We start from the raw sequence: 25,652 nt of genomic DNA, 5'->3' as shown, positions 1-25,652 counted from the left end.
AGCTCTGTTTTCTCGCATTTATTGATATGCTAGATTCTTCTCGAATAGCATGTGGAAATCTCTTCAATAGCAATGCTGAATTGAATGCTGTCTTCAAAATAAAATTCCTTTGCTACAATTGGTCCCTTCTGTACTTGTATTTAACTTTTTTTTAAGCATTCTGATTTCATAATTTTCTTTGAAGACCACAGAGAAAGAATCTATGAATCATTTATATAGTGATAAGATGTCACATAAAAGGTTATTTCACAAGAAAGAAGTTCACGGTATTTGGGGATAATGTATTAACATGGATTGGTTAACATAGATGGGCCAATGGGCTGAGAAGTGGCAGATGGAGTTTAATTCAGATAAATGTGAGGTACTGCATTTTGGGAAAGCAAATCTTAGCAGGACTTATACACTTAATGGTAAGGTCCTAGGGAGTGTTGCTGAACAAAGAGACCTTGGAGTGCAGGTTCATAGCTCCTTGAAAGTGGAGTCGCAGGTAGATAGGATAGTGAAGAAGGTGTTTGGTATGCTTTCCTTTATTGGTCAGAGTATTGAGTACAGGGGTTGGGAGGTCATGTTGCGGCTGTACAGGACATTGGTTATGCCAATGTTGGAATATTGTGTGCAATTCTGGTCTCCTTCCTATCGGAAAGATGTTGTGAAACCTGGAAGGGTTCAGAAAAGATTTACAAGGATGTTGCCAGGGTTGGAGGATTTGAGCTACAGGGAGGGGCTGAACAGGCTGGGGCTGTTTTCCGTGGAGCGTCGGAGGCTGAGGGGTGACCTTTATAGAGGTTTACAAAATTATGAGGGGCATGGATAGGATAAATAGACAAAGTCTTTCCCTGGGGTCAGGGAGTCCAGAACTAGAGGGCATAGGTTTAGGGTGAGAGGAGAAAGATATAAAAGAGATCTAAGGGGCAACTTTTTCCACGCAGAGGGTGGTACGTTTATGGAATGAGCTGCCAGAGGATGTGGTGGAGGCTGGTACAATTGCAACATTTAAGAGGCATTTGGATGGGTATATGAATAGGAAGGGTTTGGAGGGATATGGGCCGGGTGCTGGTAAGTGGGACTAGATTGGGTTGGGATATCTGGTCGGCATGGATAGATTGGACCGAAGGGTCTGTTTCCATGCTATACATCTCTGTGACTCTATATACAAGACACAATTGGGATTGACTTTTCCAGGTTAGAAAATGTAATTAATAAAGTGCCATAAGGATCAGTCCTAGGACCTCAATTATTTACTATTTATAATGATTTGAGAGGGCAGAGTATAATGTTTACAAATTTACTATGGTACAAAAATAGGTGGGAGTGTTGTTGTGATGAGGATATACAAAACCTGCAAGGTAGTGTAGATGGACAGAGTGGTCAAACTTGGCAGATGAAAGTTAATATAGAAAAGTTTGAAGTCAAGCACTTCATTAGGAGTTCAAGGTTTGTGTAAAGATTTGTAGCTTGGTTGCCAGTTGCACTTGTTGTGGTTATGTTCACCAAGCTGGGAAGTTGGTTTGCAGACGTTTCAACCCCTTTCTCGGTGACATCCTGAATGCTGTGGCACCTCATGTGAAGTACTGCTGTACTGTGTCGGTTGGAATTTATTTGGTTTCATTCCTGCTGCTTCCGGTTGCCGGTTCCATTTGTTCGTTGCATATAGGGTCCGTACATTTGGTCGAGGTCAATGTGTTTATTGATGGAGTCTGTGGATGAATGCCATGCTTCTAGAAATTCTCTGACCTCAGTTTGGCTTGGCCTGTTATTGTTATGTTGTCCCCGTCGAATATGTGGTGCTTGCTGTCTGTGTGTATAGCTACGAAGGTGTTTAGTGGCAGTTGATGTTTATGAATGCGGATTGCTAGTTGTCTGCCTGTTTGTTCTATATAGTGTTTTGTGCAGTCTCTGCATGGAATCTCGTGCACCATGTTTGTCCTGCACCTGATGGTTATTGAATCTTTTGTTCTGGTGAACTGTTGTCGGAGCGTGGATGTCAGTTCATGTACAATAGCCAACCTCGTGGACAAACAGAACAGACTACACAATGAAGAACCAATCAACAAGGACTGCATGCTCAAACTGCTGGACCTGTGCTTAACAATGCAGTTCATATTCAGCAGCAGATATATGTTCAAACCAATGGCCCATAGGCTCATCCATCTCCGGGCTTACAGCAGAAGTAGTGATACAAAGACTAGAACAGCCTTTCCACAAATCCAACCCAAACTTTGGATCAGATACGTGGATGACACATTTGTAATAATTAAAGGACAGTGATTGAGAGCACACACTAGATTATCAACACCAAGCTCACAGGGATCAAATTTAGAAGAGACGAGGAAGTTAACAACCAACTTCTATTCCTACATTTGATAGTAGAAAGAACACAATGGGGAACGCACAGCAAAAGTGTACAGAAAAGTCACACACACTGACAAGATCCTGAATTATAACAGCACCCACCCAAACACATGATTAGCTGCATTAGGACTCTGTTCAAAAAGAATACAACACACTGCAGCACTCGATTTGCGAAGAGAGTAAGAAGCACACCTCTATAAAGTCTTTGCCAAAAACAGATATCCCCACAACTTCATCCACAGATGCCTGGCAGACAGACAAGCATCCTAAGTCTGGCTGAGATGACACAATAATAATAGGACAAGCCAAACGGAGGACAGCCAGAGAATTTCTAGGAGCGTGACACTCAGCCATGGACTTCTTCAATAAACACATTGACCTAGACCCAATATACCAACCACTGCAACGAACAACCGGAAGCAGAAGGAACAAAAGCAAATAAATTCCAACCGACACAATACAGGAGGCTCCACAGCACTGAGGATGTTGCCCAGACAGGGGACGAAATGGCTGCAAACCAACTTTTCAGCTCGGCAAACGTACCCACGACAACTACATTTCATTAGGAAGAACCAAGAGGCAGGCTATCATTTAAACAGTGGGGGTCTCCAGAAATGTGCAGTACAGAAGGATCTGGGTCTTCCTGTACATGAAATACAAAAGGTTAGCATGCAAGTGCAACAAGTGATTAAGGCAAATTGAATTTCTGCCTCGAGTGTTTGGGGGTTGGATTTGGAAAAATAGTTTTACAACAATTAAGAGTAAAGTCGCAATAGTCCAATCAGACCATTTAGCTACTCTCTCATTAGATGGTGGTTAATTGGATAGATTGATACAGAGTGGGTAAACAGGTTAGGCCTTTATTTATCAGTGATTAGGGAAAATGAGGGGTGACTGATTTGAAATATACAAGATTCTGAGCAGGCTTGACAGGGTGGAACTAGGGAATCTCATTTAAAACCAAGGTGCAAAAGAATTTCTTTTTCCAGAGGGCAGGTGAGAGTTTGAAATTCTCTACTTAACTATTTAAACAGGAGGTATATAAATCTTTGGAACATTGGGGAGTTGAGAACTATGATAAGTAACTGAGGCCTGGTACAGATCAGTCATTATCTTGTTGAATGGTGGAGTGAGAGAAGAGCTAAGTTGCCTACTTCTCTATTTCTTATGATTTTATTAATAAGTTTCTTGTCATAATTGAAAGGTCAAATTGACAATCGCAGCAAGCTACGAAATGTGGTAGACCTTCGTCTGGCTGGACTGGACATTACAGATGCAACACTCCGGCTTCTTATTAGACACATGCCAACATTATCCAGACTGGACCTTAGTTACTGCAATCATCTGACAGATCAATCAATTAACCTATTAACGGCAGTTGGCACTACAACTAGAGATTCCTTAACAGATGTCAATCTATCAGGTGAGAAATGTGCATTTTGAGTTATTATTTAAGCTAAAATTGGTGAAATTTAACTTTTAATTGCTTTGCAAGTAATTTGTTTGATTGTGTATACAGTTTAGAACATAAAATAAATTCCTATGCTACAGTGAAAATATTGTTTTCCTAGTTCAAATCAATCCAATTAAATGCTATAAAGTTGAAAATAAAAATTTAGTTAAATTTTACAACTTGCTACTTGAGCAGTGTGTATTATAAGGATCAGATTTTTCCAAGTTCTGACAACTAACAGTATAATTTTGGAGGGTAAAAACAATGACTGCAGATGCTGGAAACCAGATTCTGGATTAGTGGTGCTGGAAGAGCACAGCAGTTCAGGCAGCATCCGACGAGCAGTAAAATCGACGTTTCCCTGGCACCCAACGCCTCATCTTCACCATGGATATCCAATCCCTCTACACCTCCATCAGCCATGACCAGGGCCTCCAAGACCTCAGTTTTTTCCTCTCCCAATGTCCCCAACAGTACCCTTCCACCGACACTCTCATTCGTTTGGCCGAACTGGTCCTCACCCTTAACAATTTCTCCTTCGAATCCTCCCACTTCCTCCAGACCAAAGGGGGGGTAGCCGTGGGCACACATATGGGCCCTACCAACCTTCGCATAAACCAAATCATCCGCCGACATTTCCGGCACCTCCAAAAAGACTCCACCACCAGGGATATATTTCCCTCCCCACCCCTTTCCGCCTTCCGCAAAGACCGTTCCCTCCGTGACTACCTGGTCAGGTCCACGCCCCCCCTACAACCCACCCTCCCATCCTGGCACCTTCCCATGCCACCGCAGGAATTGCAAAACCTGCGCCCACACCTCCTCCCTTACCTCCTCCCTCACCTCTATCCAAGGCCCTAAAGGAGCCTTCCACATCCATTAAAGTTTTACCTGCACATCCACCAATATCATTTATTGTATCCGTTGCTCCCGATGCAGTCTCCTCTGCATTGGGGAGACTGGACGCCTCTTAGCAGAGCGCTTTAGGGAACATCTCCGGGACACCCGCACCAATCAACCACACCGCCCTGTGGCCCAACATTTCAACTCCCCCTCCCACTCTGCCGAGGACATGGAGGTCCTGGGCCTCCTTCACCGCCGCTCCCTCACCACCAGACGCCTGGAGGAAGAACGCCTCATCTTCCACCTCGGAACACTTCAACCCCAGGGCATCAATGTGAACTTCAACAGTTTCCTCATTTCCCCTTCCCCCACCTCACCCTAGTTCCAAACTTCCAGCTCAGCACTGTCCCCATGACTTGTCCTACCTGCCTATCTTCTTTTCCACCTATCCACTCCACCCTCCTCCTTGACCTATCACCTTCATCCCCTCCCCCACTCACCTATTGTACTCTATGCTACTTTCTTCCCACCCCCACCCTCCTCTAGCTTATCTCTCCACCCTTCAGGCTCTCTGCCTTTATTCCTGATGAAGGGCTTTTGCCCGAAACGTCGATTTTACTGCTCCTCGGATGCTGCCTGAACTGTTGTGCTCTTCCAGCACCACTAATCCAGAGTATAATTTTGGAACTTGTGGTAGCTTTGATGTACCACACTGCCAAAGAAAAATCTTCAGCTACTAGATCAACGACATTCCGATCATCATTTTATTTAGAAGTAAGACAGTGTTCATAACTCTTCTGATAATTAGACTGTGCTAGTATTAGGATCTGGATAATAAACAGGTGATAAATAGCAAAAACATTTATAGCACACAAGTGCCAGGTCATGATCTACTCCATTAAATATACAAGTTAGTTATAACCTTCAGTGGCATAACCGCAACCGACCCTGTACCATCATCATCTTGGATGTAATAACTGATTAAAACCTTCACTGGACCAGCCACACAAACAACATAATAAGCCAACCAGAGGCAGGCAGAGATTGGGTCCTTTGAGCTGAAAGGCTCACTTCCAGAAGCTGCTTAATCATTGGCAACATTTATGTTGAGTGTCAGCCAACACCATAAAGGTCAACACCATTCAAAATGAAACAAAGTTTAAAATCACACAACTTTGTACACCCCAGTACAACACCGGCATCTCCAAATCAAAATTAAACAGGTCACTTAATTGGCTCTTGTGGTACTTTACACAATGTTTTGACTCCTGCACATTTTGAGTCCAATGCGTAATTTCTGTATTTAACCCAATTTCTAATCAACTTGTTTAGAGGTATAATTACATACCTTTAGAGCAGGTGGCACTTGAATCTGGGCCTCTTCGTCCAGAGTTAGGGACAGTATAACTGCACAATAAGAGTGCCTGAGTCCAATGTAATTTTATTAACTAACTATTTTTCTAATCAATCTGTTCAGAGATGTATGGGCCTGCTTTAGTTTTTTTGGACACTAACACTTAACACTGCACCACAAGAGCCACCTTCTGGGTCTGCTTTGTTTATGTATTTGCCCAGCTATTTACTCAACTCCAATGTTTCTGATATCTTTCCAGCTGCAAACTTATGTGAGGTTTTAATTTTTTTTTAAATTTAACATAGATTTCTAAACAACTTCTTTAGAGATGTTATGACTCACCTCTAAAGCAAGTGGAACTTGCTCATCAGGCCTCCCAGTCAAGGGATAAGGATACTATCATAGCACCACAAGGGGACCCAGAGTCCGATGTGTATTTTTTAAATTTAATTTCACACCTCTGGAGCAGGTGAGACTTGAATCCAGGCCTCCGGATCCAGAGGTAGAGACACAAGTTTCCCTTGTTAACCTATTTTGTAAATCAGCATGTTCAGAGTTGTAATTACACACCTCTACAGGAGGTGAGACTCTAATCTGGGTCTCTCGGACTAGCGGTAGGGACACTACCACTCAACCACAGTAGGGGCCCAGTTGAGTCCAACGTGTACTGTAATAACTCAACTATTTAACCCATAAGTTCTTCCTTTGCAATCTCTAGTACTGATAAGGACATGACCAGCTCTGTCCTGACAATGCCATGACCAGCTCTGTCCTGACAATGCCATGACCAGCTCTGTTCTGACAACGCCATGACCACTAAATCTCTCTCACCACCCTGTTTTGCAGTTCTTTAATTGTCATGGATTAGTATCCTGAAATTTTTTTACCCTTTATAGGCGTATCATTATGCATTGCTTCAGTCTGTAATGCAAAGCCCTCTGTGGACTTTTTAGGACATGGTGGAATAAACAATAATTGATTACTTTATTGCTCAGACCCAGAATATTTTTGTGAACAATCTTAATGACATTTGACAATCTGCTAAAGCATGGCAGATGGGCCAGTTCTGTCTTTAGCAGCACTATCCAGTGTATGGTCTAAGTATCAATTTAGAGTGGAATACTGGCTGAGTTCTCCCCTTTGTCTTTACCTGTGCAACCAAGGTGAGGGATTTCAACAGGAATAAATTGCTGTTAAAAGCATTAGAAATCAGATGTTAATTAGATTTCTTCTATTTAATGAATTAGTGCATTCTACCTACAATACTTTGCTGTTACCTTGATACATATTTAGAATAATCCATCAGTATTAAGTTTTCTCCAATATATTGTTCACATAACATTAAACTAATTACATTCATGTCATTTGATTTTACTTTCTAACTATATTTTAAAGTAATTTTCCAAAATTCCATATGATTACTCCTTGAACTATTTTTTGGTCTATTCTTATAACTCACCCCATCACTTTTTGGATTTAGTTCTACTCATGTGTCTCATAACATGTGAAAGTGAACACAACACTTTAAGTTGAGGAATACTAGTATATCATTGCCATACTTAACTTGCATAATGTTCTTCTTCTTCAGTTTGCAATAAAGTCACTGACCAGTGCCTAACCTATTTCAAACGTTGTGGTAATATCTGCCGAATAGACCTCCGTTACTGCAAACAGGTAACAAAAGAAGGTTGTGAACAATTCATAGCAGAAATGTCTGTTATTGTTCAGTTCAATTTGTCAGAGGAAAAACTCTTACAAAAACTCAGTTAACTAAGCAAGAGGAAGAACTGGAACCATACAACAGGATGTTTAATTTCTTCTGAGATTTAATTACACCCAGATTCTGCTCATGTTACTGGCATCAGACAAAAGGATAAGGATGAACTGTGGAGAGGACAAAAGCTGCTCATCCTAACAAAAACTTTTCCACATCTGAAAAATCAGTCCAAAATTCAAATTTATTTCCTAAGTTTTAATAATGTTATAAAAGGACACTGACGCACAAGTGTTTGTATTTGTATAAACCTAAATGGCAAGAAAAAAAATGAAAAAAACTAACTTTTTTGTGCACGTTTTACAACTAAAGCATGTGCAGTGTAAATTTTAATTTGTTCAGTTCTTTTAAAAAGAGTCTTAAAACAAGCATCTTTGACCACACATTTTGACCATGTTATAAATATTGTTGTTTTGTTAAACTCTACATATCATACATTATGCAGAAATATTTTTGTACAGAAATTACTTTATTGAGAGTAGTGGGGAAATTTCAATAATTCCAATGTAACATTATTACTTATATACAATTGAATTCCAATTTATTTCAATTTCCCTGTTTGTTACTTGTGATTTAATCTCTGTAAAGTTTCACATGTTCTATGTGGAATGATCTTTGTGATGTTTGTATGTGCCATCATCGCCTGCCTTTAAGGCAAGCAGCTTAGCAGCAGTAATGATACCGTAAAGTAACGAGATATTGGTTTTCCCATTTGCTGTTTGTCATTGCTGAATTTGTATAAAACCTGTCTTGAAAGCTGTGTACGGAACTATTGTTAGATTCACAGGGGAACAATACTCAAGGTGCTGTACAACACAACTTTTTTTAAATACTTCTCTAAATGAAAATGATCGTTTTCACAGAGAAAACAATGGTTTCCACCCCATTTTGTCTTTTGAGTTTGTTATGCATGTAAATAAGATGCAAACTAAGGATAGGGGAAGACAAGAATTAATTTTGTGTTCGTTACAATTTATGCCCAGATAAATAGACTAATGGAAGTGCTACAATTCAAATTGCCTTAAATCTTAGCCCTTGATCAGGTTGTCCTTTGTATAGCTTTGGTTATTGAGATTAACTTTAAACTCACAAGAGATTTCTTAGACTTCCGTTCAGTAAAGAATACTGTACAAGTCGGAGAAAATGCATTACTGATAGAGTGGAATAGCAAAGACCAAAGGAGAATGATATCTGTATGCGGTGAGCACGTGGATAAATTAATACTTTAAGAAGTTCTCTTCCCTTCTCTGCTTCCCAAAAACTATCCAACAAAGAAAACAGAACATTGATGGGAAGGTTTCTGAAAAATAAATAGTGTATTACATTAGTAGAGCAGGAGATGCAGTCAGTTTCTCAAAGTATACACCAGTGATTTTCAAAAATAATAGAAATGAAATTGTAAAAGGAGGTGGGGTTGGCTGTCAAGAAAAGTAGAACCAGGACTCAAAAGTTGATCTTTTATCATTAAGGGTAATGCATTGGCAATTAAATACATTAATTGCTATGGTGCAAACTTTACTAAGTTTCATCAGCTGTTGTGCCAGTGAAAACCTAACATAAATGGCAACAGGTTTTACCATGTTTACCACCTTGTAATGTACTAAGCTTCCTTTGTTTGCTAAATGTTCAAGAGGCAGTTCTGCCTGAAAGTGAGAAACATTTGGTGTGCCTGCCTATCTGATTTTTGCAGAGAAGTTGCACATATGGAGAGGAAGCACAGACCCACCTTGGACTTTGTCCATAAGGAGTCAGCAGTCAGAACATAGAACTAAATACTCTGCTGTTTATGCCAAGAAAGTGCTTTTGTTGCAGTTTATAACCTGCAAGAGATATTAAAACCCACAAAAACTTAAGTATTTATCTTAAAGTGGGGGAAGTAAAATGAAAAGTTATTCATAAATCTATTTCTAGTTCTGCAGTAGAAGGGGTAATATGCTAGGGGAGTACAAGGCAGTGATAGTTCAGTGATGAATGTAGTTTGTATTACCAGGCCCATTGTTTGTTTTTTCCTGATATCAACAGCTAGGATATCTCTCCTGTTTTCCCTAGGTGGAATACAAATAAGGTAATCATCTTCCAATTTGCATCATATAGTTTGTTATTATTACTTTGCCTCCTAGCCAGTGTTCCTCTGCTCTCTTTCTTATAGTTGCTCATCCCTTTCACTGAAGACTCACTTGTACGCTGGTAGCAAGTGCCCATAAGACTACTTACCAAACTGGACACTGAAGAAGTCACTTGTATTTTTAAAAGGCACAGTGTTCTTATGAAAATTCTGTTAAGTTGTTAATGAGTCCATAGGCCAGTGTAATCAATCCAGTTAGAAATAATAAATACCACAGATTTGACAATGTTTTTAATGTAAAATTGCATAATAGCTGTTTCAACTCCTTTTAAGTATTTAGGCTTCATTTAGACTCAGGCAACTCTGTACAACGTAGGAGGACAAAAGAAAGGAGGAACAGAATAAAGTGGAATGAAAAAATATTCATTATTTCTACAAAAAAACTCAAAGCACATGTCAGGATCAGAAACATTTTTGCAAAGTTATATTGATTTTACTAATTTGTCAAATTGACTGAATTGCTATTCCAATAAATTCTTTATTAGGCAATGAACTTTAAAAACATACAAAAAGTACAGAAATCAAAAATGAGAAACCAAGATAGTTAGTAGTAAATGTAAGATTGCTCGTGAGGTTTCCTTTCTGTTCTCATTGGACACTGCTAGATGCTCAATTCATATTGAGAGCAAGTCTGCAGGCTAGTTAATGACTACTCTATCCCACATGAATCCACTAAATGGCAAATGTTTTAGGAGACTTATAAAATTGATATGAAAAGTTTAAAATAGAATCTTTGCTTTTTCCCCCCCCCCCCCCCCCCCCAGCATATCCTTCATAGAGTCTCAGACTTAGTGCTGATAAATGTTATAATTCAGTAATTTTTTTTTGCACCTTAACATAGTTTAACTCTGATCTCCTTAAGGCTCCCAGTAATAAGTAATGATAACTTAGTAAATTAAAAGAAATTCCATTCCTCCAAACTATCCAAAATGGCTACAACAAATTACAGTCATTGATATGGGCATAAAATGTTTCTCCATCAAGTTTCATCTAACAACAGGAAAAGCCATATTCTCTTCATTCAAACACCTCCCAAATTTAAGACTTAAAGACATGTACTGCCCGTACAACATATTGTCGACAAATAGGGCATTCATTCATGCGCTTTCCACATTTCGTGCAAGTGACCATGTGACCACATTCAAGGAGAACACAATCGATCACTGCATCCATACAGATCCTGCAGAGATTCTCGTCACTGCTGAACTGCAGCTGTTCTTCAACTGGAAAAATGTAGAATCACGGTTGGGGGGGGGGGGGAAGAGGAGAAGAAAAACTGGTTAACTAATGAAAAAAAACCTATCAAGCATAGTTTTGGTAGTAAACTAAACTTCAATATTAATATTGAGGCACCTATAGAATGCAAAATTGCATAATAGCTGTGCTTGCCATGACCAGATTATTGCTACTCCCTAATCAATACCATGCATTGTTATGAAGAACCAGCTAAAAGAATGGAATGGTAGAACTTTAAAAATGAAACATGCTATTGTACTGTTATTGAATTAAGCAGAACAAGTATCAACTTAATTTGTGATGATCAGTGTCAAGTTATCAGCCAGTGTAGAACATTTTGTTAGCATTGAAGGAGCCACCCTCAAAAGATCAACTTGTTTGCTTTTTGCATTGACTGACAGCTTACAAATATTCTTGCTTTTCTCAATTCAAATTGTACTTTTTGAAGATTAATATTTTGCCAAACACTAACTGAAATACCTCAAAAGTGTTTCCTCTTCATATCGTAAAGGTTTAGATTCAATAGTTCAGAGAAAACAAGAAGGGTTCATGTAACTATTCAATAGTATTACTTTGAAAAATCTAACATTACTAATCCTGAGTGCTTGACATGACATGTGTTATCCAAACCACAACCAATTGCAGTCTTATTACTTTGAGAATTTTCATTTTGAATGAGGCAGAATGTATGGGTCACTTCCTGCTGAGCTGCAGTCTCATTGTTTTTAGAGGCAAGTTTGCTATTAGAGTTGTGCCCAACTAGGGGATTACAGGAGCATAGAGTAAGAATTTTACTTATAAAATGTATCCTCTATATACACACACCATCTTAAATGGGTCATCAGTGTTAAGTTATAACAGGTGACCACCCAAGAACTGAAAACTTATTCTAATTAATATTAAAGTTAGAAACTTTCAATTCTACTAAAATGATTACTAATGGGCAAGTTAATTGAATTTACAGAGTAAAACTTTCCGTTTCTTATTGCTTGATCAGGACTTCCCAACATGGGAATTGGTCCCTAAGTAAGTATGCCAACAACTAAGTCATTGCAATTTCACCACACCCACCAAGCTCATCTGCCCCTGCTCACCCACTATTCCTTATTTTCGGTCCTCAGGCATTATAATAGCTTAACCCTTGAAACATTTGAAAAGTATGGAGAAAAACGTTTGGCAAGTATTGTTTTTTGTATAAAACATGCCATATATTTTGAAAGATGTTTTTGATAACTTTGAATGAGATCTCAATTGTACATGATGATTAGAAGGAAAGTATTTGAAAGTCCTGCCCAATCTTATTAAAAGAAACCTTCTGCAGAACATTGGTAGTATGAAAAAAGTTGCTCATAGAGACTTTAAGTATAATATGCAGAATATTCTGTTATGCAAGTGTAGAAGAAAATAAGGCAATGGTTTCCAACAGGCCTAAATGTGAATACTTAAGCTTATGGCTCCATGGAAACATTTATCTCCTAGGTAAAAACAATGACTGCAGATGCTGGAAACCAGAGTCTAGACTAGAGTGATGCTGGAAAAACACAGCAGGTCAGGCAGCATCCGAGGAGCAATAAAATCGACGTTTCAGGCGAAAGCCCTTCATCAGGAATACAGGCAGAGAGCCTGAAAGGTGGTCAAGTTTCCCTACATCTCAGGGCACCAGAGTAGGTCCAACAATATCACATGTAGATGTTCTTTTTTATTATAGCAGCCCAGCAGAGAGAAACTTAACGGCAGTATCTCAAAACAGTAAGAACATGGACTTTTTACTAAAAAACATGTTGATTCGGCAAACTGTTAAATGGAAATAATTTCATCAGAATCTCTTCTGCAGACTCAACCCTACACCTCTTAACTGCAAAATACTTTATTTTCAACTTAGAAAAAGCCCAAGAAAAGTTGACAACTTACCAGCAGCTACAGCTGGGTTATTTCCATTTTCCACTGCAACAGAAACATTTTAAAAGTCACTACTTGTTGAATTAAATGAATAAATTTCTAATAAAACATTTGAGATAAACTTACAGAACTTGCGATTTTCTTCTGTTTCTTTGAATAATCTCTTCACTCTTTCCACTAATTCCCACTTTTCACAACACCCTGAAAAGCTGACAAAGTTGCGTGCCAGTATTTCCTTCAGCTGACGAACGGTCAATGCTTCAATATCTTCAGTACTGGATAGATCTGACAACGAGGCTCTTGTTTTTTTGGGTGGAATGATTTCATTTGCCTGCAAAAAAGTTGCACAATAATGCTAATATATTGGTTTTATGATTAATACAATGTAAAAATGACATCTGTTTTCAATATTATTGTCCTTTAATTGGTATTTAGATCACAATTGTCCAATCTCATTAACACAGTAATTTTCATTTGGCACTGGACTTAAACTGCAGTTTCAAAGTGGTGTGTTATCACACAGCTCTCTACCCCCTGGTTATTCCCACAACTTTCTTAAAAGTGTGATTGAAGTAAAGTTCCCTACCAGGGATAAACAAATGGAAATATTGTTTCTAATACAAGTGAGAGTGGGTCATTTTTATTCTGCATTAGCATTATCTGTATGCAACACAGCTTGACAGCAGAAACATTGAGTGAGGTAGGCGTGACTGTGGGGGAATTCATTCAAATGATAACAATGCCTGCAAAAACAGAAAATGGATTTACAATATTTCAATTGCATTGCCAAGGTCTTTTCTTAAAAGTAAAAGCACCAGTTTGTGATTTCATCTTCTGCAGGAAGATTTTTGGCTGGGAGCAAACTGATTACTAGACTGTTCACCATAAAGTGCAGGAAAGGCACCAATGGCCCACTATATCAGTTTTTGTTCAGCTTGCTTGTCCATAAGCAGGAAACACTCCCTCCATGAAGCACCCGGTTCTCAACTGGTACAGCTGACGTCAGACACACAGTATACACCTTTGCTGCCTAAGAGGAGACCATGAGAAATTGAGATTTAATTTTGTGAACCTTCTGAAGTGAGAAAGGTGGATCCAAGACTAGAATGGGCAATACAAAAGCATGAAAATCAAGTGAACTGCCAGATAAGGTTTAAGGATATATCAATAGAGACGCAGTACCAGACATTTGAAGAAATATTTCAGAATATACAATACATCCATGCATTCCAACAAGAACAATTCAAGGGGATGACCCATCATCTGTGGTTAATCACAGAAATGTTCAAGATGGTATCAAACTTCAAAACACAATCTGACTAATGAGTGAAAAAATCAGAAATTTAGCTAGAAAAAATTAGATGGAAACATTTTCTGCAGATGATTAAGGAAAAGAGCTAATCAAGTGAACAGACATTCTCAAAGTTTAATCTAAGAAATAAAATGGAAAATAGGAGTTATCAGACCAGCTACGGTCATGACCCGTGTCATTATCTACACATTAGTAGAGCCAGGAAAGAGTTTCTGCCATGAGACCATATTCACAAGAATGGTCCCAGGAATGAACATCTTAACCGTTTGAGAACTCTGGATCTATACTTGATGGAGTTTAGAAGGAAGGGGGGGGGGGGGATCTAATTGAAACTTAGAATACTGAATGGCCTGGATAGAGTGCATGTTCAGCAGATGCTTCCATTGGTAGGAGAAATTAGGACCCGAGTGGCTCACTTTAGAGTAAAGGGAAGACCTTTCAGAATGGAGATGAGGAGAAACTTCTTCAGCCAGAGTGTTGAATATATGGCATTCACTGCCATAGAGGGCTCTGGAGGCCAGATCATTGAGTATATTTAAGACAGAAATAGATAGGTTGTTGTTTGTAAAGGGGATCAAAAGTTAGAGGGAGGAAGTGAGAAAATGGGATTAAGAAACTTATCAGCCCTGATTGACTGGCGGAGCTGACTCAGTGGGCTGAATGGCCTAATTTCTGCTCCTACGGTCTTATAGGACATCAGGTGTTGAATTAAAAAACAGAACCTCAAAAGTACTAATCTCCAGATTACTGCCAGAGTCTCGTGCAAATTGACAAAGGACAAATAAGATTACAGATGTGTGGGTAAGTGGGTTCTGGTTTATGGAGCAGTGGCATAACAGACCACATCTCAAATACTGTGATGAGTATTTGTGTCCTTATTCAAGATGTAAATACAATGAAGGTCATTCAGACAAGGTTTACTAGATTGATACTTGGAGTGGGTTGGCTATTGAGAAAAAAAAACTGGAAATGCTGGGCTTTCTGAAATTCAGAAGAACAATGCGTGATTTGATTGGAATTTCTAAGATAGTCTTAAAGTGGGCATGGAAGAATGCTTATTCTTGCAGTCAAATCCAGACTAGGGGACACTTTTTAAAATTAGGGGTCATCATTCTTGGACAGAAATGGTCCAAGAGATGGACAGAGGGTTGCATGACTTTTGAACTCTGGCGACAGCAGTGGATGTGGGGTCATTGGATATTTTTAAGACAGAGGTAGGTAAGGGAATCAAAATTTATTGGGGATAGATGAGAATGTGGAATTCTGAATACAAACATATCAGCCAGGATCTTATTGAAGCAGGCTTGAACCTCAAAATGGCCTACTTCCCCTCCTAAGTTAGAAGGTGTGTGATGGCTGGATAAAGTGTTAGGTTATATGCTTCACAAACAGGTCAAGTAGGTGAATGAACATACAGTGAAACTGAGAAAAAAATGAGATTGTAATTTAAAATGCTTAGTTCAAGTATTTCAGTTCAGATCTTCACAGGTTCTCAAACCAATAGTGACTTGGAACAGACTGAAGAATCATATCATCCAGGAATGATGTTCTATCTTTGATGGCTCTGGCTTGGATGAAGAAATGGGCACGTTTGCAAATAGGGTTGAATCCAGTATTTATTTATAGTCATTTTGGCAGACAACTTTGCAGCTAGAGGCTTCATTTGAGCTACTTATAATCTAAGTTTTCAGCCACCAGATAAACTGCAACAGTTCAACTCAAAGCAAAGCAAGTGAACTTCTATTGCAATGCATGGCACAAGTTAACAAGAGAGAAACCTTTTTATTTATTTGATATATGATGGAATGAGAGCAGAATTGTTCAAGTAAATAAAATGTTTTATACTGAAATTAATTTTTTAATACTTGTCCTACATTAAATCAGCTGCTATACTAACTGCTGTATACATACTGCCACAAGTAAAGGTTGAAGAAGCTCTGGATGTGCTGTACTCCACCACTAACACCTTGGAGACCGAACACACCGAGACCCTGTTTAATGTAACTGGCGACTTCAATCAAGCCAATCTAAGGAAGGTGTAGCCCAAGTTCCAGCAGAACATTACCTGCCCCACCAGGGGTCCGAACATTTTAGACCACTGCTACACCACTGTGAATAGTGCCTAGCGCTCCATCCCCCACCCTCATTTCAGGAATTCCAACCACAATGCCGCGTTTCTTCTCCCAGCTTACAGGCAAAAACTCAAGCAGGAGACCCCCTTGCTGATACATGTCCAGTGCTGGTCGGAGGATCAACTCTGGTGCTGACTGGAATCGACTGACTGGGCCATGTTCAAACAGTCTGCAGGTACCTTGCTCAAGTATGCCACCACCGTCACAGACTTTATCAGCAAGTGTGTAGAAGACTGCATAGAGAGGAAGTCAATCTGGGTGTTCCCCAACAGGAAACCCTGGATGAAACAGGCCATACAGAACCTGCTAAAAACCAAGCATGAAGCCTTCAGATCAGGAGACCCACTCAAATATAAGGAATCTAAGTATGACCTTCGCAGAGCCATTAAGACAGCCAAGGACCAATACTGATCCAAACTAGAGACCCAGATGGACACCCAGCGACTATGGCAAGGACTGAATGATATCACAGGTTCTAAAAAGAGACAGTGCAAGATAGCAGACTATGACATATCCCTTCCAAATCAACACCTGCTATGTTCACTTTGAGCAGAATTTCGGTGGAGAGGTAACACCTATTCTGACAAGTCCTGCTGAATCTATCCCAACAGTCACTATCAGAGGGCAGATTAGTTTTCCTTCATGTGAATCCAAGGAAAACAATGGGACCAGACAGAAGCTGTGCACTCAGAGCACGTGCAGATCAACTGGCAGAGGTCTTCTGAGACATCTTCAACCTCTCCCTGTGCCGGTTTCAAAAGGGCCAACATCATCCCTGTGCCTAAGAGGCTCATGCAGCATGACTACCACCCAGTGGCCCTAACTTTGGTGGTCATGAAGTGCTTTGAAAGGCTGGTCATGGCATTAATCAACTCCAGCCTCCCCACTACTCTTGACTCCTCCAATTTGCCTATCGGACCAACAGATCCACGTCAGATGTCACATCACTTGCCCTTCACTCCACCATAGAACATATTGACATCAAGAACAGCTACATAAGAATCCTACTCAGCCTTCAACACTATTATTCCCTCGAGACTAATTACTTAACAGTGATCTCAGACTAAGCCCCACTCTCTGCAACTGGATCCTCAGTTTCCTGACCCACAGACCACGATTAGTGAAGACTGGGACCAATATTTCATCCTCACTAACACTCAAACCCCCCAGGGATGCGAACTCAGCCCCTACTGTACTCACTGTATACCCATGACTGCATTGCCAAATACCAGACTAATGCCATTTACAAGTTTGCTAATGACACCACCATGGTTGATCGAATCTCAGATGGCAATGAAAGAGTACAGATGGGAGGTGGAAGACCTGGGGAAAATGGTGCACTGAGAACAACCTTGCTCTCAATGCTGGCAAAACCAACAAATTCCTTATTGACTAATGCCCACCCACACATTAACAGCAGAGAGGTGAAACAAGTGGGAGTGGTCATCCACACATGCTTTCTTGGACTCTTCATGTGGATGCACTGGTTACAAAGGCCCAACAACTTTTCTTCCTCAGGCAGCTGAAGAAATTTGGCATGACGGCGAATACCTTTGCCAATGTTTATAGTTGCGCAAGAGAGCATTCTACCTGAATGTGGAATTCTGAATACAAACATATCAGCCAGGATCTTATTGAAGCAGGCTTGAACCTCAAAATGGCCTACTTCCCCTCCTAAGTTTTCTGGTATAGCAACTGTACCATTCAAGATCAGAGACAGTTACAGAGAGTGGTGAACTCGGCCTGGACAATCACAAAGGCCAATCTCCCGTCTATAGAATCCATCTATCAGACCCGCTGTCAAGGAAAGGCCACCAGCATTCTCAAAGATCCATCCCACCGTGGCAATGTTTTTCTACAACCTCTACCATCAGGGAAAAGGTACAGAAGCCTGAACACATGTACCAGCCGGTTTCATGGCAGTTTTTACCCTACTGAATGGACTCACAAACTCTTAACATTCGCCTGAACCTGTGTTTTTGTTTTTTCCGCTGTTTACCTATTATTATTTACTTATCTATGCTACTTAACTATGATCTGTCTGTATTGCTTGCAAGACAAAGCTTTTCACTGTGCCTTGGCACATGTGACAATAAATTCAATTCAATTCAATTACTATTATGATGGCATATAGTCTAAGCCTCATTCATATATAAAGGTAAAGTCACATCAGAGAGACATGATTGGTGATGATTTAACAGGAGGGTCACCATGCTCCCAGCAAGGGGAGAGGTTAAGAAGAAGAGAGTCTTTCATTGTATCCTCAGCCAGTGCAAGAATTGAACCCATGCCATTGGCATCACTCTGCATGGCAAACCAGTGGGCCAGCCAACCAAGGTGCTTAGCTGGGCAACTAAAGTCATTGCATTTCTTTTGATCCAGCCTGAGGTGACTTACAAAAGTGCCCATGGATGCTGATCCCCAATGATTGCAAAAATCTTACACTTACATATTCCTGATGTTGTGATACAGATCCACTATTCATTGGAGATGCTGCCTCTTCCCTTCCCTGTTTAAAAATGTGGATAAGAAATTAAATTGCCATATGTTTAAGTAATTCCTAACAATTTAATTCCTAGAACAATTTAACCAGTATTTCTGCAGTTTTCTCATGAATTAAACAAAAATTATTATACAATCGATAAGTCACCATATGTAAATTTGGCAAGTAATGAGAGACCAGTTGGAGGAGACAGTCTGATAACAGTTTCAACTGCTGTGAAGAACCAGATGGTTTTAAAAGTTTGATTTTTAAACTCCAAAGGATTAGCCATGTGATGACTGCACAAATGTTACCAGCTGATAGCTTGAAAATAGTGAGCGAAAGTTTATTATACGTGATCAGAGAGGAATGCAGTTATGGCATATGAAAGTGTATAGTCAGTTCACATTACGAATTATGATTCTAATACAATGTAAATACAGTAAATTCTCTATCTGCAAGTAAGTAGTAATAACAATCAACATCTAGTGGCATAGACCATTTTTAAACGTACTCCACACACAAATTTAATCAGTCACAGGGGTTTTCAAGAACGGAACCCTTGTGGATGCAGAAGAATTACCATACAATAGAATATACATATACTGATCTAGCAGTAGCACAAGAGGCAGGCATATGAGTTATTCACAAATGTCTATTATCACCATTCAGCAAATATTAATTCTTTTGTTTATATTACTTCTTTTGGGGATTAGCGTGTGTATCCTTAGGCAGTACCTTCTAAATGTATCAGTATTTCCATTGAGGAGGATTTATTCAGGGCAACAGATACATAGGAGCACCATGACTAGCAAATTCACCTCCAAGTCTCTTACCATTCTGATTTGGAAACAGATTACCATTCCTTCAGTTTTGCTGGATCAAAACCCTGGAACTCCCTTTCTAGCAGCATTGTGGGCCTACCTACACCAAATGGAACTGCAACTGTTCAAGAGCTAGCGATGGACATTAATGCTGGCCCAGCCAGCAATGCTCGCATCCCATGAATGAAAAATAAAGTACAATTTCACTAGAATCCTTCATCAAGTAAAGTTACCATAGTCCAAGATGGCCACAGGACTGGTTTTCCATTAGAGACACACTGATGCTGCTTTAACCCAAGATTCGCATTGCTTCAGGTAAGGTTGACCTTACTCGTTATGGTGTTTGTAGTTCAGTAGAACCATAAACAGAAGAGATAGATGGAGAGTAAACTAGAACAGGGAATAATTCATTGTGCATCCTCTCAACTTCACAGTCAGTTTTAGAGTGCCTCCCTTAGCTTCCACTCTGAAAAGGGATAGCATACATCTAACTACAATACATAACAATAGTAAACTCAGCCGATACAGGAAATGATCCCATGCTATTAGCATCACTCTGATTTGCAAACCAGCCAACTGAGCTAACCCCCCCAATCAAGTAACAAAGAATCTACACCTGCAAATACTCTGCAAGGAATTAGAAGAATCATAGGAAATGCTGGAAACTCCTTCGTAAATCTGGCAGTCCGTGGAGAGAGAAACAGTTAACTTTCCAGAAATGTTCTATTTGGAGCAAGCTTGAGGCACAAGTGAGCATTTGTTTGCCTCCATGGATTTGCACTTAACAATAAATATACGGGTGGAACCTTCAGTATGGTAGGGTATCCTTAACAGAAAAAGTTAAAATCTCTCCATCTAAAAATATAATTTGGCTCATCGACATGAAAGTTACACTCAGACAAAGCATTTCAGTAAATAATGAGTTTGAAATTGTAATCTCAAAAGAAAATTCCCCACATAAAGGGAAGCATGAGTTTGATTTACAGTGACAAAGTTAAGGTCGTGTTTGGGCTTCAAAATTGACTCTCTTCATAGAAACTGCCAGACTTGCTGAGTTTCTCCCGTATCTTTTGTATTTGTTACTAATTCAAGAATCCACTATGTATTATGCTTTAATTCCAGAATTAACTTTTTAAAAATCAATGAAATTAAAATAGCCAGACCAGTTTTAACATCATGATGTAATAACTAAAGTTATTTGTAGGATTTGCCACTTCCTTCAATACTGAATTAATTGTTTCAACCAGCTGTCATTGTATTTGTTGTGATACTTTAAAAGGACATTGCTAGAAAGATCCTCATTGGAAAAGAAAATTCAAAATTAATTTCATATTAGTACTCAATTTTAACATTCATACAAAGTGACATTTCATTTGCATTAAGTCTCAAAAAGTTACCTTCTCAACTAAAGTTATTTGAGCATCACAAAAAAAACTAGACGTTTGCTGACCGAAATGGCTTGTGACTTAGTTACTGAGCACTTTGCACAGATCTTCTATGTCTAATAATGTAGAAACCCATTATATCACAGATGCATAGGTCTACAAATTCTACAGAATTTTTATGCACTACTTTCTCTAAGGAACACTTCTACAAATAAATCAAAATACTCAGCTGCATTTATCTGAATGCATATAAAGTCTCGAGTCTCAAATACACAAAAAACTTTTTGTTGGGGTAAGTCGTCAGTAGAGTACATTTTCTATTGTAAACCAAGCAGGGTGCAATATGAATTCAACTAACTTACAGTAGGGATTTTTGTGTAAACAAATTGTCCAGTTCATTGAATTTTTCTGTTATTACGGAGTTAGAAGGGGTGAACGGATTCTGTTCTTTGTTCTGCTAGTCTGACAAAGTGAATTTAAAAAGGGAAGTTATATTGCTAATTATACATGTATCAGATTATATGTTACTCAGTATTAGAAACAAGTAAGCCAGGTTCCTTAAGTAAAGACTAAAAAGTTAGTTTACTGCAACCAAAAAAACTTCACATTTTTGCTCCAGTTATCAGTGAATTGTCCAAATGTTGGTGCACGGCTGAAGTTGCTTTCCAGTCTAAATGCTGGGCAGTTACTGTTGGTTTGGAATTCTCCCTTAAGAACTCCACTTGCAGTGATAAGGCCTTCCAGTGACTTTTCAACCCTCACTTCGTTGAGAGGAATTTCAGGAGAAAGGGAGGGGGGGAGACAGCTGTTGATTTTTTGGGCAAGTTGTCTGATTGTTGTGTTAAAATCCATCAGCAAATGACACTATACTCAAATAGTGTCATTTGCCTGTCTCAGAAAGTATTGCAGACCGAGCCACTCCAGTCAAAGACTTTGTGTTCTTCGTAAATGCAGTATTTTCCCCATTGCGGTCAGCCAGTCATTCCAAAAACTCCAAGATGTAGATATATATCTAATGATATTTTAATTAATATTCAGATAAAAATTTCATAACACTACGATTACGAGTAAGATTAGTGAACATAACTTGCATTAGCCTTAGTCTAGTAAACAGACAGGCAATTTCCCAGACACTACCATCACTGGGTATATCAAACTGCCAGGGCAGACCCATCCTAAAGTAATAGTACAGTGATACACAGTCAGCAGAAGAACAAAAAGTGCAGGAAGACATGTCACAAACAGCACAAGACATCCCTAAAAATGTTGTCAAACTGGCAGGGCTGTGCCACAGGATTACGTGCATGCCAAATAGCATGCAACAGACAGAACTAAGTAATACAACAATCAAAAGACTAGATTATAAGCTCTACAGTCTGGCCAAATCCAGTGATGAATTGTAGTAGGCAATGGGTGGAATCGTATAGGATTCAGTATTATGACAAGTGTGGCAGAACAGGGCTACAAGTATAGCTGTGCCCAACTCAGTATCAAGACGATCATACATCATCTTTATTGCTATTCACAAACATCACAGTGAGATTCTTGCTCGGCATTACTGAGACACCAATTGTTGGTCATTATTAATCATTAATCACCTGGGTGCGTGGCACAATGGCTCAGTAGTAAGCATCGCTGCCTCACAGTGACAGGATCCCGGGTTCGATTCCACCCTCAGGCGACAGTCTGCTTGGAATTTGCACATTGTGCCCATGTCTGCATGGGTTTCCTCCCACAGTCCAAACATATGCAGGTTAGGTAGATTGGCCATGCTAAATTGTCCACAAATGTGCAGACTAGGTGGATTAGCCATAGGAAATGCAGGGTTACAGCGATAGGGTCTGGGTCAGGATGGACCTGATGGGCCAAATGGCCTGCTTCCATACTGTAGAGATTCTATGATACCTTGTTAACATCACAACTAGCCTTATTAATATTCATTTTACAAAACTTAGCAACTAAGCTCAACATCAGGAATACTCAACAAGGAAACCAGAGAGCATTTTTGGCAAATGATCTCTTGCTTCAAATGATGTCCATGTTGGACACATTGCTGGCAAAATCTCAGAACACAATTCTCTGGCAACAGCCACAGGCACTCCTTTTCCATTGATGGTTGCATCTTACCAATCCAAGTCCATCCTGGCACTTTTACTCTGCACTTTCAATGTGCTCTGAAAGCATAGATTTGCAGTGCAGGGTATACCAACAATTTGCACTGAAAGGCTGCAGTAGTGACACTTTGTGCACAGGGGCACCCAACTTTCAGACTGGACTAGGGTACATCTCAATGTTGTTTGCTTGTTTTCTACGTGCTTAACTTGGTGCCCACCTGTTTGCCCACAGCATCCCTGCTTTGCCAATTAGCATACAACCAAACAGCTTGCATCCTCAGATTTTCAACATGCTCAGTACTTTGCTTCTTTTTAAAAAGAAAGTCATTTTAGAACTATCAATTTATTTGGAAGGAACATGATTAGTGTTGAGACTGCAGCAGTGTCAAGCCTCAGCTGTGTGAAATGAACTCCAAGTGATCTATTATTGGTATGTCCTTTCTAAGTTCAACTTGTAGAGGTAAAATTAGATTAGATCATTTAAGTCAGTAAAATGGCCTAATTAAAGGAAGTAGCTGCCTGATTATGGCTGTAGGATTCAAGCACCCGAATTTCTTGGTCGAAATGTCTTGCTGATAAAAATGGTTAAACAGATTCTCTGAGCAGATCTTTAAAAGCAAAAGAAGACACTATCCACGCAGTTCACAAGGAGCACAGTTTGTGTAGGGACTGCTGTGTGGGACCTTAACTAAGGGAATTACCAACCAACTACTATTAGAAATTTGGTATCATGTATTTAGGAAGTACAGACAAAAAGGTAAAAGGTGGTGGTGATGCATTGCTGGTCAAAGAGGAAACGAATGCAATAATGATGGTTATTAGTTCTGATGTGGAATTTGCATGGATGGAGCTGAGAAACACCAAGGGACAAAACAACATTATTGAGGGGTGTATACAGACTTCAAACTTTGGGGTGATATTGGGAATGACATAAAACAAGAAATTAAGAGACGCATGCAATAAAAAGAACACAAGTAATATGAGTGACTCTAATCTGCATATAAATTGGGCAAATCAAATTAGTAACAATACTGTAGCGGAGTAGAGTCATAGAGATGTACAGCATGGAAACAGACCCTTCGGTCCAACCCGTCTATGCCGACCAGATATCCCAACCCAATCTAGTCCCACCTGCCAGCGCCCGGCCTATATCCCACCAAACCCTTCCTATTCATATACCCCTCCAAATGCCTCTTAAATGCTGCAACTGTACCAGCCTACACCACATCCTCTGGCAGCTCATTCCATACACGTACCACCCTGTGCGTGAAAACGTTGCCCCTTAGATCTCTTTTATATCATTCCCCTCTCACCCTAAACCTATGCCCTCTAGTTCTGGACTCTCCGACCCCAGGGAAGAGACTTTGTCTATTTATCCTATCCATGACCCTCATAATTTTGTACACCTCTATAAAGGTCACCTCTCAGCCTCCGATGCTCCAGGGAAAACAGCCCCAGCCTGTCCAGCCTCTCCCTGTAGCTCAGATCCTCCAACCCTGGCAACATCCTTGTAAATCTTTTCTGAACCCTTTCAAGTTTCACAACATCTTTCCGATAGGAAGGAGACCAGAATTGCACGCAATATTTCAACAGTGGCCTAACCAATATCCTGTACAGCCACAACATGATCTCCCAACTCCTGTACTCAATACTCTGACCAATAAAGGAAAGTATACCAAACGCCTTCTTCACTATCCTATCTACCTGCGACTCCACTTTCAAGGAGCCATGAACCTGCACTCCAAGATCTCTTTGTTCAGCAACACTCCCTAGGACCTTACCATTAAGTGTATAAGTCCTGCTAAGATTTGCTTTCCCAAAATGCAGTACCTCGCATTTATCTGAATTAAACTACATCTGCCACTTCTCAGCCCATTGGCCCATCTGGTCAAGATCCTGTTGTAATCTGAGGCAACCCGCTTCGCTGTCCACTACACCTCCAATTTTGGTGTCATCTGCAAACTTACTAACTGTACCTCTTATGCTTGCATCCAAATCATTTATGTAAATGACAAAAAGTAGAGGGCCCAGCACCAATCCTTGTGGCACTCCACTGGTCACAGGCCTCCAGTCTGAAAAACAACCCTCCACCACCACCCTCTGTCTTCTACCTTTGAGCCAGTTCTGTATCCAAATGGCTAGTTCTCCCTATTCCATGAGATCTAACCTTGCTAATTAGTTTCCCACGGGGAACCTTGTCGAATGCCTTCCTGAGGTCGATATAGATCACATCTACTGCTCTGCCTTCATCAATCTTCTTTGTTACTTCTTCAAAAAAACTCAATCAAGTTTGTGAGATATGATTTCCCACACACAAAGCCCAATGTTGACTATCCCTAATCAGTCTTTGCCTTTCCAAATACATGT

The 25,652-nt window shown here is 39.8% G+C and overlaps 2 protein-coding genes across 10 annotated transcripts in view; one reads left to right on the top strand and one right to left on the bottom strand.

Moving 5' to 3' along the window:
• The window catches only part of kdm2bb (lysine (K)-specific demethylase 2Bb), a 199,248-nt gene extending 190,591 nt beyond the window's left edge, over positions 1-8,657 (top strand). For all 8 annotated transcript variants that reach the window (XM_088000040.1, XM_088000039.1, XM_088000043.1 and 5 more), the window contains 2 exons: positions 3,557-3,775; positions 7,591-8,657. In XM_088000040.1, coding sequence (XP_087856166.1) covers positions 3,557-3,775; positions 7,591-7,772 — 401 coding nt within the window. In that variant the 3' untranslated portion in view covers positions 7,773-8,657. The remainder of the gene's footprint in view (positions 1-3,556; positions 3,776-7,590) is intronic.
• Positions 8,658-10,110: 1,453 nt separating this feature from the next.
• The window catches only part of rnf34a (ring finger protein 34a), a 31,103-nt gene continuing 15,561 nt past the window's right edge, over positions 10,111-25,652 (bottom strand). For both annotated transcript variants that reach the window (XM_043715734.2, XM_043715732.2), the window contains exons 4-7: positions 18,930-18,989; positions 13,163-13,367; positions 13,049-13,081; positions 10,111-11,124 (exon numbers count right to left, since the gene is read on the bottom strand). In XM_043715734.2, coding sequence (XP_043571669.1) covers positions 10,940-11,124; positions 13,049-13,081; positions 13,163-13,367; positions 18,930-18,989 — 483 coding nt within the window. In that variant the 3' untranslated portion in view covers positions 10,111-10,939. The remainder of the gene's footprint in view (positions 11,125-13,048; positions 13,082-13,162; positions 13,368-18,929; positions 18,990-25,652) is intronic.

This window comes from Chiloscyllium plagiosum, unplaced genomic scaffold (assembly GCF_037043375.1).
Source record: "Chiloscyllium plagiosum isolate Xiang-an unplaced genomic scaffold, Cpla_swu_hap1 HiC_scaffold_24, whole genome shotgun sequence".
Lineage (NCBI taxonomy): Eukaryota > Metazoa > Chordata > Chondrichthyes > Orectolobiformes > Hemiscylliidae > Chiloscyllium > Chiloscyllium plagiosum.
Note: the sequence above shows the minus strand (reverse complement) of the source record. Positions and strands in the feature narration are given on the sequence as shown.